The sequence below is a fragment of the Monodon monoceros genome, unplaced genomic scaffold (assembly GCF_005190385.1).
Source record: "Monodon monoceros isolate NGI ecotype Baffin Bay Population unplaced genomic scaffold, NGI_Narwhal_1 Super_Scaffold_18, whole genome shotgun sequence".
NCBI classification, from domain to species: domain Eukaryota; kingdom Metazoa; phylum Chordata; class Mammalia; order Artiodactyla; family Monodontidae; genus Monodon; species Monodon monoceros.
The window spans coordinates 160,103,972-160,120,835 of NW_021703774.1; the positions used below are offsets into that span (position 1 = coordinate 160,103,972).

Here is a 16,864-nt window from a genome sequence, read left to right on the forward strand (position 1 = left end):
ATGACAGCCCATCTCCGGCATCATCACATACTCCATACAAATCTGAAGGGTCCCCGAGCTTATAAGGGCTCTGTGCTTGGGTTAATGCTCTTCTGCTGAAGTCCTGAAATTTTTTTTTTTGGCCCCGAGGCATGCGGGATCTAGTTCCCCGGCCAGGGATCCAACCCCTGCCCCCTGCAGTGGAAGCGTGGAGTCTTAACTGCTGGACTGCCAGGGAAGTCCTCTTAAATTCTCAATAATTTTTGAACAAGAAACTCCACATTGTCATTTTAAACTGGTCCCTGCAAATTATGTGATGAGTGCTTTATTCAACGTTCAATTCTATTAATGTGCGGGACGGGTCCCAGCCATCTAAGGCCAACCACTTTACTTTTGTATTGAATTTCATCATCTTAGTCTTTTCAGGGATTCTACTCTTATTATCCTTTTCTAAATCTCCTGCATCACAATCTTCTTTCTTCTGGATCATCCCTTTCAACTTATAAACGCAATTCAATGTCACTTTTTTTTAAAAATAAATTTATTTATGTATTTACTTTTGGCTGTGTTGGGTCTTCGTTGCTGTGCATGGGCTTTCTCTAGTTGTGGCGAGTGGGGGCTACTCTTCGTTGAGGTGTGTGTGCTTCTCATTGCAGTGGCTTCTATTGTTACAGAGCATGGGCTCTAGATGTGCAGGCTTCAGTAGTTGTGGCACGTGGGCCTCATTAGTTGTGGCGCACAGGCTCAGTAGTTGTGGCGCACGGGCTTAATTGCTCCACGGCATGTGGAATCTTCCTGGACCAGGGCTCAAACCCGTGTCCCCTGCATTGGCAGGCGGATTCTTAACCGCTGTGCCACCAGGGAAGCCCGTCACTTCTTTTTTTACTATTCTATGACCCCACCTTCTCCTCCTACCACCCCAATTTTCAGTTCTCTTTCGCAGCAAAATTTGAAAAGATTGCTTGTTTCTCCACTTCCTCACCTTCCATCTCTTCTTTATTTACTCTAATTAGTCTTTTTTTAATACTCTGACCAAGGTTACAATGACCTACTTATTGCCAAAGCCAGTGGACCACTATTGCTTTACTTGACTTACCTGCATTTGACACAGTTGACCCCTTCTTTCTTCTGGAAATAATTTTCTTTTTCCTTAGGCTTCTGTTATGGACGGAACTGTATTTCCCCCAAATTCCTATGTTGAAACCTTAACTCCCAGTGTGACTGCTTTTGGAGATAGGGCTACTTAAAGAGGTAATGAAGGTTAAGGGAGTTCGTAAGGGTGGGGCCCTAATCCAATATAACTAGTGTCCTTACGAGAAGAGGAAGAGACCCCAGGGACTCATAAGCAAGCAGAGGAAAGGCCATATGAGGCAGCTATCAGCAAGCCAAAGAGAAAAGCCTCAGGAGAAAGCAAACCTGCCAACACCTTGATCTTGGACTTCCAGCCCTGAGAACTGTAAGAAAATAAATTTCTGTTGTTTATCACTCAGTCTGTAATAGTCTGTTATGGCAGCCCTAGCACACTCATAGAGCTTCCATGTCACCACACTTACCTGGTTTTCTTCCCACCTCACTAACACTCTTTCTCAGTGTCCTGACTTACTCAGATTTATAACTGTTGGGGGCTCTGTCCTTTATCCCCTCCTCTTTTCCTCTATCTATACTTTCTCTGTAGGTGATCTCTTTTCTTTTTTTTTTTTAATTTGTCTGGCTGCATTGGGTCTTAGTGCTAAGATCCCTTAGTACACGGGATCTTTGTTGAGGCATGCAGGATCTTTCGTTGTGGCGTGCAGGCTCTTCTTTGTGGTGCGCAGGCTTCTCTCTAGTTGTGGCATGTGTGCTCAGTAGTTGCGGCACGCAGGCTTAGTTGCCCGCAGCATTGTAGGTGACTGCGTGATGCCTCTGGCCCAGACCTCTCCTGAGCTCCTGGAGAGCCCCACTTGGGTCGATTAACAGATATCTCAGAACTCACATGGCTGGTGATGGATGGTGGTGACGGTTGCACAACAATGTAAATGTACTTAATGCCACTGAACTATAGACCTAAAAATGGTTAAAGTGGTAAGTGTAATGTTATGTATATTTTAACACAATAAAAAATTTATAACTTTATGAGACAATCTGAAATTTGAATTCTTAATAGATACTCTATTATATTCAAGAATTATTTTTATTTTAAAAAACCAACATGGCCAACACTGATGCTCCCACACACACACACAAATTCCTCCCAAATTCTTCCCCATTGAGCTAAATGGCCCCTTCAAGCACCAATTTGCAAAAGCCCAAACCTCCGCTCATCTATGCATTTGGACGAGCCAAAATCTGACCTCATCTAATCCATTAGTAAGTCCTGTTAGCTCTCCCTCCAAAATATATCTTGATTCTGTCTCCTCACCTTGCTGTGTGAAGCAAGATGCTGTTACTACTCCAGTCTAAACCAGCATCATCTCTTGCTTGAAATCGACTCTGACAGCTTCCTCTCTGGTCTCCTTACCTCCTTTCTTGTCACTTTGTAATCCATCCTCCACCCAGCAGCCAGAGCAATTGCTCTTAAGGATAAGCCAGGTTTTGTTATTCCCTTGCTTAAAATTAGCCCTATTAGGGTTTCCCTGGTGGCGCAGTGGTTGAGAGTCCGCCTGCCGATGCGGGGGACATGGGTTCGTGCCCCGGTCTGGGAAGATCCCACATGCCGCGGAGCGGCTGGGCCCGTGAGCCACGGCCGCTGAGCCTGCACTTCCGGAGCCTGTGCTCCACAACGGGAGAGGCCACAACAGTGAGAGGCCCGCATACCGCAAAAAAAAAAAATTAGCCCTATTGCCATTGCATTCAGGATAGATTCCAAGCTCCCAACCATGGCCTCTGAGGAGCAGCAACATCAGGGCCCTGCCCACCTGTCCAGTCTCATCTTGTCCCACACACTCCCCTTCACACACCAGGCTCCCTCCTCACTGGCCGCTTTTACTTCCTCAAATGCCCTGTCCTAGTTCCTAGGCCTTTACCAGCAACTCCTTTTCACCCATCAAGTCTCAACCCAAATGCCACTTCCTCTGTGAGGTCTTTACTGACCTTGATATACAGATTAAGTCTCCATCTCCATGATTTTTGCTTTCAAAGTACCTTGTGCTCATCCTGTGTAATTACTTACCACAATTGAAATATACAGTTAAGAAATTTTGGTTCTAGGGACTTCCCTGGTGGTCCGACGGCTAAGACTCCGTGCTCCCAATGCAGGGGGCCCGGGTTCGATCCCTGCTTAGGGAACTAGATCCTACATGCATGCCACAACTAAGAGTTCACATGCCGCAACTAAGACCCAGCACAGCCAAAATAAATAAATAAATAAATATTTTTAAAAAGAAAGAAAGAAATTTTGGTTCTATATCCATCCCCTTTCCCTGGAATATAAACTTCAAGAAAGATAGAAACTGTCTGATTCATCCGAGCATTCAGCTCAGAGCCTCAAATGTAGAACCTCAATAAATATTTGGGGAATGAATAAATGGTCTGTGCCTGTTACTGTTGACTCTCATTATATAACTTTTCAATAAATATTGGTAAAATTTATTTTACAAATTGGTAAAATTTATTGGTAAAGTTTAAGTGCCCAGTACCGTACCAAACACTTTATAAACATTATTTCACTTAACATAATGCTCCTATGTTGTTATCCCCATTTAGGGGAGGAGAAAACAGGGCCAGAGAAATGAAGTCATGTGCCCAAGGCCACACAGCTGAAAGGGTAGAGCCAGGATTCAAACCCACGCAGCCTGACTCCAGCGCCCACACACTTACCCACTTCTTATCTCAGAGTTCCACCTCCCTGAACTGGCATTCTGATTTTATAAATCAGACCCAGGTGCTTGTTTGATGTGACTCCCCACTGAGAGACCTAGGCCTGATCTTGAGCCCTGGTAAATTCACTGAAATAATAAACGTTGCCCAGGAAGGCCTCTTGGTGATAAGTCAGCCTCCCCTAGTCTGACCCCACCCGTATTTGAACACCATCAACAGCAGGTAAGTGCGTGATTACACCACCATGTGCTAAGTTCTCTACTGGGGGGGTGAACCCGATGACCTGGGAACTCAGGGAGTGAGCAAATTGTTCTGCCAAAGAGGTGGAGAGGGAAAAACTGTGAAGCCTGTGCTAGACCATAAAGGGTGACCAGGAACTTACCAAACAGAAAGGGTAACAGAAAGACATCCCAGGCACAGGGAACAGCTTGGAGGCACAAAGTTGCATGACGTGTTCAGAGTATGAAAAGGCATCTAGTCCTGACCCTGCCTCCCAGTTCCAGTCCTTAACCCAGGCCCTCTGCTGCCCAGGGTTTCCCAGCTGCATCCTCAAGTAGTCAGGCCTCTGTACAGAGCAAGAGCATACGTGTGCACCGTGGTCATAGGATTGCAAAGCACTTTCACCCACATTGCCTTGCGGGGCGCCCTTTAATTTACAGATGATGCCCAGCCTAATGCCTGACACTGGGCAGTAGGTGCTCAGTAAGTGTCACTGTTTAGAATGATGATGGTTGTTGTCCCTGTTTGAATAGTAACACCTTCGTCCCGTTGTCACATGACGATTAAATGAGATAATTACTGGGAAAGCACTTTGTAAACCATAGAGTGCTGTACAGATGAGAGAGTGTTGTCATGACCTTTTCCTCCAGAAAGCCTTCCAAATTCAAGCTACTCAGCCCCATGGCTCCACTGTAGGGTTCCCGCCTCCCACCGACACTCCCCTGTTAGAGCTACTGGGAGCAGGGCTGTCTCTCCCTCCTCAGAATGGGGCCTCCTCAGGGCTGGCCTGTGTCTCCCCATCACACTGAAGACCCCCAAGAGCCAGGCTTATCTCCTCTATCAGACTAGGGTCTCTGGGGCCTGGCCTGTGCCACCCCAATTAGGTCTGGGGTTCCTAGAGCTGTGTCTTCCTCTTGAGACTGGGGACTCCTAAGGGTTGACCTGTGTCTCTCCCTTCAGATAGAGGGCAGCTGATGGACCATCTTCCCCCAAGAGGCCTCCTACCCCTCTGAGTGAATGGCCCCAGTCAGGCTCCAGGCTGTGGAGATCCCAGCTGAGGCCTTTCCTCACCCTCCAGGGCCTCCAGGGCTGACCCTGGCCTTCAGGCCACACACAGGGCTCAGAAAACACAGTTCCTCACAGTGCAAAAAAATGCAAGACTTAAAACCCGGGATCCCAACTTCCAGCCCAGCTTTTCCATGACCCCCAGTGAGGGTTCTCCTCCCTTCTCTGGGTCTCCTCTTCCTCAACTTCTTCCTCAACCTCTTCCTCTAGGAAACAAGGGTGAAAGCATCAACAATAACAATTGTCCTCTTTTACAGAGCACTTGCTGTGCCAGGCACTTTATGTTCTCACAGCACCTAAGAAACGCATTATTAGAAGCAGGTTTGCTGTGAAACTAATGAAGCTCAAATTCCAGGACCTTGCATTTGCATGGGCCCTTCCAAGGCAGCAATGTCTTCTTAGGTCCCAGCAATGTCTTCTTAGGGTCAAATACATGTATATTTTTTTCTTTTTAATTTGCAAAAAATAAAAATTTAAACTACAACTGGTCAAGATCACTGTTTTTTCCCACTCTATCCTTCTTCCCAATATAAATTACTCCCAAGGCACCTGGAAGTAAGCGGGTGGTGGAGGAGAAACAAGGGTTTGTATGGAGCAAGAAGCAAATCTGTGCAAAATTCTTTCGATCATTCATCACTAAGTTGTCATTTCGTATTGACACCAACTCTAAAAGGAAGTTCCCTCCTATAAGGAATAGGCAGCATATGCAATTATAAATGTTCCATGCATGTTTTTCTTTTCCAATAGGCATTACACAATGTAGAATTTATAAAAATTCTGATTACAAACCTACAAGCAGTACTACAGGTAGCAAATACTGGGTTGGCCAAAAAGTTCATTTGGGTTTTTCCGTAAGATGTTACGGAAAAACCCAGATGAACTTTTTGGCCAACCCAATACATCTATGTGTGAAAGGGCATGTTTTACATCTCCTTACTATCAAGAATAAAACTTTAAAAAAATTAACATTGCAAGAGGAAAGACAGAACCATCTCTCTATTCTCACTGTAGAAATTTATTTTTAAAAATCACTGACAGCTCTACCTCCTTCTCTTCCTTTGTCTTCCTGAAAATGTCCATCCTAAAACTATTGGGTAGAAAGGAACAAGGTAAAAGCACACACCAGTGAAAGAGGGCACCACGGTGGCCTCAGCAGGGGCAGGAGGGTGTCCTCAAAGAGCAGCGACCTGGCATAGAGGGACAGGCCCAGCAGGGTGAAGAAGTCCATGAGTGGCAGGGGCAACCTGACCCGAGGTATCAGAGCCCAAGTGGGGAGAGGAAGGCATCTTACAGCAGAGAGGGTTGTGGCGGAGACGGCAGATTGGTTACAAATGGAGGCTTGATCCAATGAGTAAATAAGTTAAAAATAATGAAAACCAGATTTCTCAATGTCAGAGAAGAGAGGTACAATATAGAAAGGGCGAAAACTAGAATGAATCCCATTATAGTGGATTAATATTACAGGTAATAGTATGAACTCATGTTTTTCAGTATGTGTAAATAAACATAGGTATAAATGTGTGTGTGTGTGTGTGTGTGTGTGTGTACATTCCCTAACTCTGGGAGGGCTGGGAAGCAGTGGCACCCTAATAGCGATTAATAGATCGTCGTTTCTAAATATGATTCTGGTACCCAGATCATGGTGGGGTTTTTTTTGTTTTTTGGGGGGTTTTTTGCGGTACGCGGGCCTCTCACTGTTGTGGCCTCTCCCGTTGCGGAGCACAGGCTCCAGACGCGCAGGCTCAGCGGCCGTGGCTCACGGGCCCAGCCGCTCCGCGGCATGTGGGATCTTCCCGGACCGGGGCACAAACCCGTGTCCCCTGCGTCGTCAGGCGGACTCTCAACCACTGCGCCACCAGGGAAGCCCCCAGATCATGGTTTTTAAATACTATTCTCTACTAAAAGATTAAATCAGAGCTACGCGTAGTACTAGTTGATTCCAGGGGCTGGAAAAGTGTTATCTTCATATACTAGGAAACAAAGGATGTTCAAAGAGTAATGGGGGCATGTCAAAAGGACATAGACCCCAGCTTGAAGGGGATCCCATCGGCCAAGTCTGTGACAATCTGAGCATCAAAATAAATAACGATAGTAACGATTACAAGCCACTGAATAAAATAGGAGACCATGAATTCATAGTTAAATACAAACACACACAAGTACATTGAATGTATGAGGAGGAATGTTTACACAGTTTCAAAGTACCTCCTCAAGAAATACTGATTCAGGGACTTCCCTGGTGGTCCAGTGGCTAAGACTCCTCGCTCCCAATGCAGGGGGCCCAGGTTCGATCCCTGGTCAGGGAACTAGATCCCACATGCTGCAACTAAAGATCCTGCATGCCGCAAGGAAGATCCCGCATGAGCGGCAACAAAGATCCCGCGTACCACAACTAAGACCCAGTGCAGCCAAATGAGTAAATGAATATATATATATTAGAAAAAGAAAGAAATACTGATTCATTAAAAAGGGGGAAAGAGTAACTGGTATACAGAAGAGTCTGACAGAAATCCCCTTAATCAAGTGACCAAGTGAACCCTGGGACAAATGGAAATGTGTCCTCCCTGATATATCAGGGTGTATCAAGAACACAACATCACTTCCAGGGACAGTCTAATCACAAGAAAGCCACAGACAAACTCCAATTGAAAGCCATGAGACAAAATAACAACTCTTCAAAAGTTTCAAGGTTGTGAAAGGCAAGGACAGACTAAGGATAGTTTTCCTGGCCAGTAAGGGCTAGAGTGACATGGCGAAGAAACGCAATGTATGATGTTGGACTGAGCCCTTTTACTATAATGATTTCACTGGAGCATTAAAGGCGAAAACTAGAGATTAGATATTAACTTCCTGATGTTCAATGAGATTAGATGTTAACTTCCTGGTTTTATTCAATGTTAATTTCCTGATGTTGATGATTATGTTGTGGTTATGTAGGAAAATGTCCTTGTTTGTAGGATTTACACACTAAAGTATTTGGGGGTGATGCGGCTCAGGTTGGCAACTTACTGCCAAAGTGTTCAAGGTAAAAAAAAAGTTCCCTGTACTGTACCTGCAACCTTTCGGTGTTTGCGTCAGTTTCAAAATAAATATCATTAACCTGTGAAGAGGCGAGCAAAGAGTGCGCAGCTAAAATATGTAGGCAAATATTGTCAGGCAATTGATCAGTAAAAGTACTTTGTTATTCTCCTGGCTTTGTGATGTTTGTACTTTGTACTGATTTGTTTTATCATTTATTAAATGTTCACTTTCACACCTGATTTTCTATTCTTAATGAAGGCCCTACAAAATTGTATCAGCTTCATGCCCCATAAAACCAATACTCATGCGTGGGCTTTCTTACTACCCTTTTAAAGATGAGAAAACTGAAGCACAGAAATATAAAGAGACTTGCCCAAGGTCTCTCAGTTAAGTGATGAAGAAGAATTTGGACCCAGACAGTCTGACTGTAAACTCTCCTTCCATGGGATGTTGTGAAGGCCCAGTAAGATAAAAGGGCATTAAAGGAACTTTATAAACGTAAGAATGAAGATTATTATGCAATTGTAATTGCATGAAAGATGCGTGCCTGTCTGCTGGGGCCTGTTTGCCTTAGTTCCTTAGTCAGAGGGAAGGGGGAGCAAAGTCCTCCTACTGTATGCCAGAAACTGCTTGGAATTCAACACGTAGGATCTCACTTTGTCCTCACAGCATCGCTGCAAGCAGGCGTTGTCCCGGATGAAGCTTCTGAGGCCCACAGAGATTTGGGGTTCAGCCCACAGTCACATAACTGAAAAGTGATAGAGCCTGGAGCAGATGCCAGGGATGGTGATGGCTGCCCAATAGTGTGTTAGCAGAAGGGTTGCCAGGCTGGGCTTGCCAAGGTCTACAGACATAACGCAGCCAAGGACCTTCCCACCAGCTCTCACAACCCATGCCCCAGCATCTGAGACAGATGCCTGGGACAGGGGAGCCATATGGCTGGTGGCAGAGCAACGTTTCTGCCCAGATCATAAGTGGGCAACATCTGCAGACCAGGAAGCAGCAGCAAGGCAGGGGCCCAGGTAGTCACCAGCTCTGGCTGCACAACTGGGGCAGTGGGTCCAGGGGAAAAAGCAAGGACTTTGGAGTCAGACTGGTGTGGGCTCTGTCTCTTCTTAGTGGTGTGAACTTGGGCAAGTCACTTTACTTTTTGAGTCTCAAAAAGTAAGAATCGTGCCTCATAAGGAAGCTCTGAATATTAGAGTGGGAAGTGCCTGGCACATAGTAGGTGCTCAGTAAACAGCAGTATTTCATTGTCATTCTGCAAGGGCTTCTCAGCAGATATGGCCCCTCAGGAGCTCCAGGAATCCAGGCTGGGGAGAAAGAGCTCTTAAGGACCTTATTCGTGCAGGGCCCCCCAGAACTGGAGGAAGAGGAAGGCAGCCTCCTAGACTGCACAGTGGGCAAAGTCCTCCCAGCCCCCCAGGATCCTGGCTCTCTTCCCCGAAGCCTATTCCTCACCAACAACAGGAGTAGGGCCCCAAGGTTAGGCAAACAAGTGAGCGATAAGGTGCTTCCAGGCTGGGCCTTGTATTCAAGGCTTGTCCAGCTCTGGGGCTGGCTTCCTGGCTGAGCGAGAGTCCTGCAGGCCCAAATAGGGCCACCTGCCATGGCCACCTGCTGATCGTGCACCTGAGGCCTTGGTGCCCTGGTACAGCCTGGGTTAATGACCCTGTTTATCCACTTGAATCATCTGATAAGGGGCAGCAGGGCCAGCAGGCAGGTGACCCTGTGCCCTGCACCCGCTGCTTCATTGACTGAAGTGATATCAGGGCCACGTAGAGCTTCCAGGCCTCCCTCCCCCGCCACTTCCCCACCGGTCCTGCCAGGGTCAGTGTGAGTTTCTTTTTTTTTTTCAATGAACATGACTTCTGGAGTCAAGGTTGTTGGGCGGTTCCCCCCTCCCTCCCCCATTTGCGGATATAAATAGCACCCACAGCACAAAGCAGGGGGCGGGAGAGCCTGGAGGAAGGAGGAACAGATCCTCAACCATGAGCTCCAGCCAGCCAGGGACCTGCCCATGCCAGGGTGCTGCAGGCCGCCCAACCATTCTGTATGCACTTCTGAGCCCCAGCGTCAGGGACTGGCCCTCTGTGCCCCCAGCCCGTGGCCGCTGCCTGTGCAGGCAGCACCGGCCCGTCCGGCTGTGTACTCCCCATCGCACCTGCCGGGAGGCCTTGGATGTTCTGGCCAAGACGTTGGCCTTCCTCAGGAACCTGCCGTCCTTCTGCCAGCTGCCCCCCCAGGATCGGCGACAGCTGCTGCGGTGCTGCTGGGGCCCCCTCTTCCTGCTTGGGTTGGCCCAAGACACTGTGACCTTCGAGGTGGCTGAGCTCCCAGTTCCCAGCATACTCAAGAAGATCCTGCTGGAGGAGCCCACCAGCGGTGCAGGCAATGGCCAGGTGTTGGATCGGCCCCAGCCCTCACTGGCTGCAGTGCAGTGGCTTCAGTGCTGCCTGGAGTCCTTCTGGAGTCTGGAGCTGGGCCCCAAAGAATATGCCTACCTGAAAGGGACCATCCTCTTCAACCCTGGTGAGCTCCCAGACATTCCTGGATGGGCCAAGGCTGGAGTGGGGGGCAGGGCCCAGCCAGGGACAGCACCTTCTAAGGGCTTGACATCTGTGATCACTTTGGGTCCTGATTATCACCAAATAGTCATCTCACAAAAGAGGCTCAGAGAGGCTAATTGACTTGGTGAAAGCCACACAGCCAGGTAGGGGCAGAGCAAGAATGGGGACTCAGGTCTATTCATATCAGTATCTAGTCCTTGCCACTCTGCCTAAGAAATTGCCCTGACTCTCAGGGAAGGTGGAAGTGGGGAAGGGGAGGGTGCGCAGACACAGCTGTGCCTCAGTCACGCCTTCACGAGCGGACTGCATGGGGAAGTTCTGAAGGTGAAACTCTGTGGGTTCAGAAAGACCACATAGAGAAGAGGAATAAAGATGAAGGGGTGTGGGGGAGGAGAGGGAGGAGTCCCCATAAACTTCAGCTGGGAGAGCAACGGATAGAGGAAGTGTTCTTTGTAATCTGGAGAGCATCTAGATGAGAATTCCTCACCAAAGGCCCTCGTAGAATGCATTATTATAATTCATTATAATCATAGTGAATACTCATATTAACTTACCATATGTTAGGTCCAGTTCTAAGACTTTTACATATACTAGCTCATTTAAACCTCATAACAAGCCTAGGAGATAGGTACTATTATTTATCCCAATTTTACCAATAAGGAAACCGAGGCACAGAGATTGAGTAACTTTGTCCAAGGTCACACAGTTAATAAGTGACAGTGTGGGATTCAAACCCAGGCAGCCTGTGTCTTAACCATTGCTCTATACTGCCTCTCCATAAAGGATGGAAAAATGAAGTGATAAATAAATAAATGAAGGAGGTAGTAATGGGGCCTCAAAGACCAAGCCGGTGGCCTCCGGTCTTGGGCCAGTCTTGCCCCGTGGTGTCAGAGTAGGCTACTCACCAGCCATCTGTGCCTTCTCTGCCCACAGACGTGCCAGGCCTCCACGCCTCCTCCCACATCGGGCACCTGCAGCAGGAGGCGCACCAGGCCCTGTGGGAGGTCCTGGAGCCCTGGTGCCCAGCAGGCCAAAGCCGCCTGGCTCGTGTCCTCCTCACGGCCTCCACCCTCAAGTCCGTTCCACCCAGCCTGCTTGGAGACCTGTTCTTTCACCCTGTCATTGGAGACGTTGACATCGCTGGCCTCCTCGAAGACATGCTTTTGCTGAGGTGACCTGCTCCAGCTCAAGCAGAGACTGGGTGGAGGCTGGCAGCACTGATTCGGCCTGGTTGTTCCCTGGGTGACCCAGTGTTCCCAGAGGCTTCCCATGAGCAGCTGGTCCCGGCCCAGCCAGGTGGGCTATGGGGCCCTCACTCAGCCCAACCCCATCTTGGCCTTCCTTGGTTTGGACACAGTGCTCCAGCTGTCTGGCCAGCCCTTGGTGGTCCCAGAGCCTCTGGGCCAAGACTCCTATCCCTTCCTGGGACGGGGTTGGAAGTTTCGACTGCTCATTGGGCCAGGAGTCCTATTGACTTTGTACAGAACTGACTTAAGTTATTGGGTTTTGTAATAAAAGGTGTGATACACTTGGAGCCTGACACTGTAATTTGTACACGTGGAAGGGACCCGTTCACCTCCCGAGCCACCCTGCCCCTGTCAGTGGGAGCCCAAGAGGAAGGAACTATAAGTGGCACAGAAGCCAGACCTCAGGAAACTGGAATTTTAATTTTTCAGAGTGGGATAATGATTTCATTTCTGGGGGTGAGATTTATTTCACGTGGGTCCGAGTTCAGGGGGCAGTGTCAGTTCAGGACCCTCTCATGTCCTTGCCTTTATCTTAGGGGGTAGGGAGTGTCTCTCCCTGTCTTCAAATCCCCTGCTGACCCCTCCCTCAGCTCCTGCCCCGGCCTCCCTCTCACCTCAGTGAGAACTGCCAATTATAGCCAATAAGGAAAATGAAGCAGCCCATTTCCAAATTGAAACAGACAGGTTACAGGAATTTCTTCAGTTTGGGATCATTCACTTCCCCCATTCCTTCAGCGGACAGAGGAGTCTAGTCCACAGTTCTCCCAATGGGAGGGGGCAAGGGCAATTAGGGCTGGCCTGGAGGCTGCTTGGAAACCGGAGCAGACGGAGGCTTAGTTGCCACACCAGCTGTTAAAGTCCGAAACACACTTCCATGACAGTTGGCTCATAGCCACTGCCTGGAGCTCCCCTGCCCCTCTGTGCCGGCCCTTCTCCTGGAATCCATCCCCATGTCCAGCAGCTAGAGGGCAACGCTTGGCATAGCCACGGCTTCCGGGGCTGCTCCATTCAGTGCATGGCTTGTGTCTATTCTGATTAGTCAATGTCTGTGCCTCACTGTTTGTTAAATATTTTGAACATCACTCAGGTCAAAGTCACTGACCTGCAGGGTGGGCAGGAGGGAATGATAACAACACACATGCCTATAGGACCCCCTTTCAGGTCTCCTCCTTTCTCCAGCAATGAGGCCTGTCCCAACCAGGCCCCACCCCCCTCACCACCACAGTTTGGATTCTTCTCACGGCGGGGCCAAGTTAATTATTACTCACTGAGAGGTCATTCACTCAGGGACAGCAGTCTAGGAGTCATCATCACTCAGACCTTTCCCTAAAGCCACAAAGAAAGGCACCACAACTGAACCGGCCATGTACCCATTATGGGCACCCAGTGCCAGCAGCAAGGGCACCCCTGTCCCTTACCCAATCACCCACTCACCACTCAGACACCCAGAATGAGACAGAATGGCAGAGCTCAGACCCCACAACGAAGACACTCACACAACTCAGACCTACAACTCTCTCTCACAGGCACACTAAGTTGAACAACTCAGACACGCTTACATAGACCCACAAAACAGACCCTCCATCGGCCCACACACAGCACAGAAATGCACAGTCCAGATACACTCACTCAGCGAAATACGGCGAACACATTCACAGAGAGGAGACGTGCCCCCAAGCCAGACGTTCACACCTACATCCCTCCACCCATGGGGGGGACACACCAGAGCATGCTCTCCACCTTCCGTATTTCACAGTAAAAGAAAAAGTGGCGCCCAGCGTAGGGGGACCTGAGTCCGTACACTTCAGGTTCTACCCAGAAGCTGCAAGTACAGGCCAAACTGCTCTGTCCAGCATTTAGGGCCTCAATCACTCCCTTTTCCCACGGCGACCCCAATATCCACCCTCCTCTCAGAAAGGCCATGTCCTGCTCAGCGACACCCCCCCAGCCAGGACCTAATCATATTCCCAAGTAGAGATGTCCTCTAGAGCCCAGGAACAAGCCCTGCACCCCTCTACCCCTTCACCCTCCACCAGAACCCCAGACCCAGACCTCAGTCCCTGACACCTGTCCCCGCCCTGCCCCTCCCAACCCTTGGGCCCATCTCACCTCGCAGACTCATGAGTCAACGCGACGCTTTCAAGAGCAGATGACTCATCTCCCCATAGGAGTCAAATCCTGCAGATTCAGGGATTTGGGGTCATTCTATCTTTCATGTCCCTTCACCAACTGCCCCCATTAGTTTACTGTTGCTCCTCTCTGAACTTCAGACTGAGTCTTCCTGCCTCTCACCCACCCTCCCTAACCCTGAGCAGGCATTAGAAAGCGCTCCTCTCCACTCTCCACCCCAGCCTTTTCCCTCAATTTACCTAATGTTTCCATCATTCAAATAGCTTCCCTATTAGCCTACCTTGTTCTTTTGCAAATTTCTTCCCTACCCCTACACATGATTGGGGAGATACACTTCTATTTCTTGTCTGTATCTTTTGAGTCACTCCCTGTGCCCTACCTAAGCCTTCTAGAGGAACATAAAGACAAACTTAGCAAAACTAAAGAGAAAATTATAATACAGTTTTAAAAAATATTTTTATTTATTTATTTGGCTGCACTGGTCTTAGTTGCGGCACGCACGATCTTCGTTGCCGCATGCGGGCCCTTCGTTGCAGCATGTGGGATCTAGTTTCCTGACCAGGGATTGAAACCAGGCCCCCCTGCATTGGGAGAGTGGAGTCTTAACCACTGGACCACCAGGGAAGTCCCTATAATACAATTTTTAAAAATAAATTTATTTTATTTATTTGGCTGTGTTGGGTCTTTGTTTCTGTGCGAGGGCTTTCTCTAGTTTCAGCGAGCGGGGACCACTCTTCATCGCGGTGCACGGGCCTCTCACTGTTGCGGCCTCTCTTGTTGCAGAGCACAGGCTCCAGATGGGCAGGCTCAGTAGTTGTGGCTCACGGGCCCAGTTGCTCCGCGGCATGTGGGATCTTCCCAGACCAGGGCTCGAACCCGTGTCCCCTGCATTGGCAGGCAGATTCTCAACCACTGCGCCACCAGGGAAGCCCCTCCTATAATACAATTTAATAAGGGCAATAATGCTTCCTCCATGAGACTGCAGGGTTTCCAAAGGTGGGAGGTTGTCTTCACTATCAGTATCTTAACAGTGGGAACTGTGTCACATCAACCAGAGAGGGTAGAGGAAGAAACAGGCTTAGACAGGGTATGCAAATTATTCAAGGTTTGGACTGATCACCATCTGTGCTGGGATTTGAACTCAGGCCTGTGTGACTGTGGAGGCCGGGCTCTGGCCAGCACAGGCTGGAGTGAGTCATGGCCAAGATCAGGTTGTCTGGAGCCAGCTCAGCCACTGTTTACGGACTGTCTCTCAGCCTGATCCCTGTCCTCAGGCCCAGCCAGGGCTGACGCACTAGGAAGCAGGAGAGTGGCTGTGGCTCTGGGTCAGCCTCAGGTACCATTTTATTATCATCATAATTTCTACCTTCATTAGCCATATCATTGACTGCTTATTAAGCAGTCAGGCTGTTGACGGGTGCTGTGCCCTGCGCTGACACACCCTGCCCTTGGTACAGTCATGTAACCTAGAATTTATGATGCCAGCAAAAAGCCAACACCCAGGTATCTATTCATCCATTCATGCCATTTTCAACGTCTTTCTTGATGTCCACTGTACCAGATCCTGTGCTAGATGCTGAGGAGCACAGAATAAATGAGATACAGCCCCTGCCTTCATTGAACATCCTGCCTATATGGCAGAGAGACACACAAGTAACTGTAACACCGAGTGATCTGAACTGTGATAGAGGGACATCCAACAGGCAGCAGGGGCTCAGAAGAGGTAGTAATTAAATCTGCCTGGAGATGGGAAAAATGCTTCAGCCAAGTGGTAGCTGCTACGAGCTAAAGAGATTGAATAGGGAGCTGCCAGGCAAGAGGGAACGATAGGTGCAAAGGCACAGAGGTGTCAGAGTTCAAGGATGTTTTGCTAACTGCCAGTGGTCTGGGGCAACTGGGTCCCAGGAGACCTAAGAGCAAGAGAGGATCCTGGAGAGTTGAACAGGGGCCATGTCACAGAACAAGGCAGCAGAGAGAGGCAATCCCAGTGAAACTGGTGGAGGCAACAAGGCTAAGGTCTCGGGGAATCAGGGTTAACAAAGGGGACCATCCATTTCTGGCAGGTCATTCTGGATAGCTACTAAACAATAACCAGCTAACAGTTATGGAGAGCTATGCTCTAAACATGTTATATGGATTATGTTATTTAAGTCTTACAACTCTATGCTGGAAGTACTATCATTATCTCCATTTCACAGATGGAGAGACCGAGGCACCGAGTTAGGTAACTTCCTCAAGGTTACACAGTTAATAGTAGTGGAGTCAGGATTTGAACTCAGCTGGTCTGGATTTAGGGCCTATGCTCTTAAATGCTATGCTATCTTGAGTCGTTAACGGTCAGAGATGATCAAGTGGAGAATAAATAACAGCACCTAGACTCCTTCTCCCCACCTCACTGTAAGGTAGAATGAGAGTGGAAATGTAGTCTTGGGACTTCTCTGGTGGTGCAGCGGTTAAGAATCCGCCTGCCGAATAAAGACACAGACCTACTAGAGAATGGACTTGAGGATACGGGGAGGGGGAAGGGTAAGCTGTGACAAAGAGAGAGAGAGGCATGGACATATATACACTACCAAACGTAAGGTAGATAGCTAGTGGGAAGCAGCCACATAGCACAGGGAGATCAGCTCGGTGCTTTGTGACCACCTAGAGGGGTGGGATGGGGAGGGTGGGAGGGAGGGAGACACAAGAGGGAAGAGGTATGGGAACATATGTATATGTATAACTGATTCACTTTGTTATAAAGCAGAAACGAACACACCATTGTAAAGCAATTATACTCCAATAAAGATGTAAAAAAAAAAAAAAAAGAATCCGCCTGCCAATGCAGGGGACAGG

The 16,864-nt window shown here is 48.6% G+C and overlaps 1 protein-coding gene across 1 annotated transcript; it reads left to right on the forward strand.

Moving 5' to 3' along the window:
- Positions 1-10,047: 10,047 nt before the first annotated feature.
- NR0B2 (nuclear receptor subfamily 0 group B member 2) lies at positions 10,048-12,170 on the forward strand. The gene is made up of 2 exons (XM_029229778.1): positions 10,048-10,611; positions 11,583-12,170. The coding sequence occupies exons 1-2, from the start codon at positions 10,071-10,073 to the stop codon at positions 11,822-11,824; spliced, it is 783 nt and encodes a 260-aa protein (XP_029085611.1). The 5' UTR covers positions 10,048-10,070; the 3' UTR covers positions 11,825-12,170.
- The last annotated feature ends 4,694 nt before the right edge of the window (positions 12,171-16,864 follow it).

What these genes read in the sequence shown, in the direction of transcription:
- NR0B2 (XM_029229778.1), top strand. Translation starts at nt 10,071, where the DNA reads ATGAGCTCCAGCCAGCCAGGGACCTGCCCATGCCAGGGTGCTGCAGGC. An exon ending in GACCATCCTCTTCAACCCTG is followed by an intron (nt 10,612 to 11,582) that starts GTGAGCTCCCAG and finishes CTCTGCCCACAG; the next exon opens with ACGTGCCAGGCCTCCACGCC.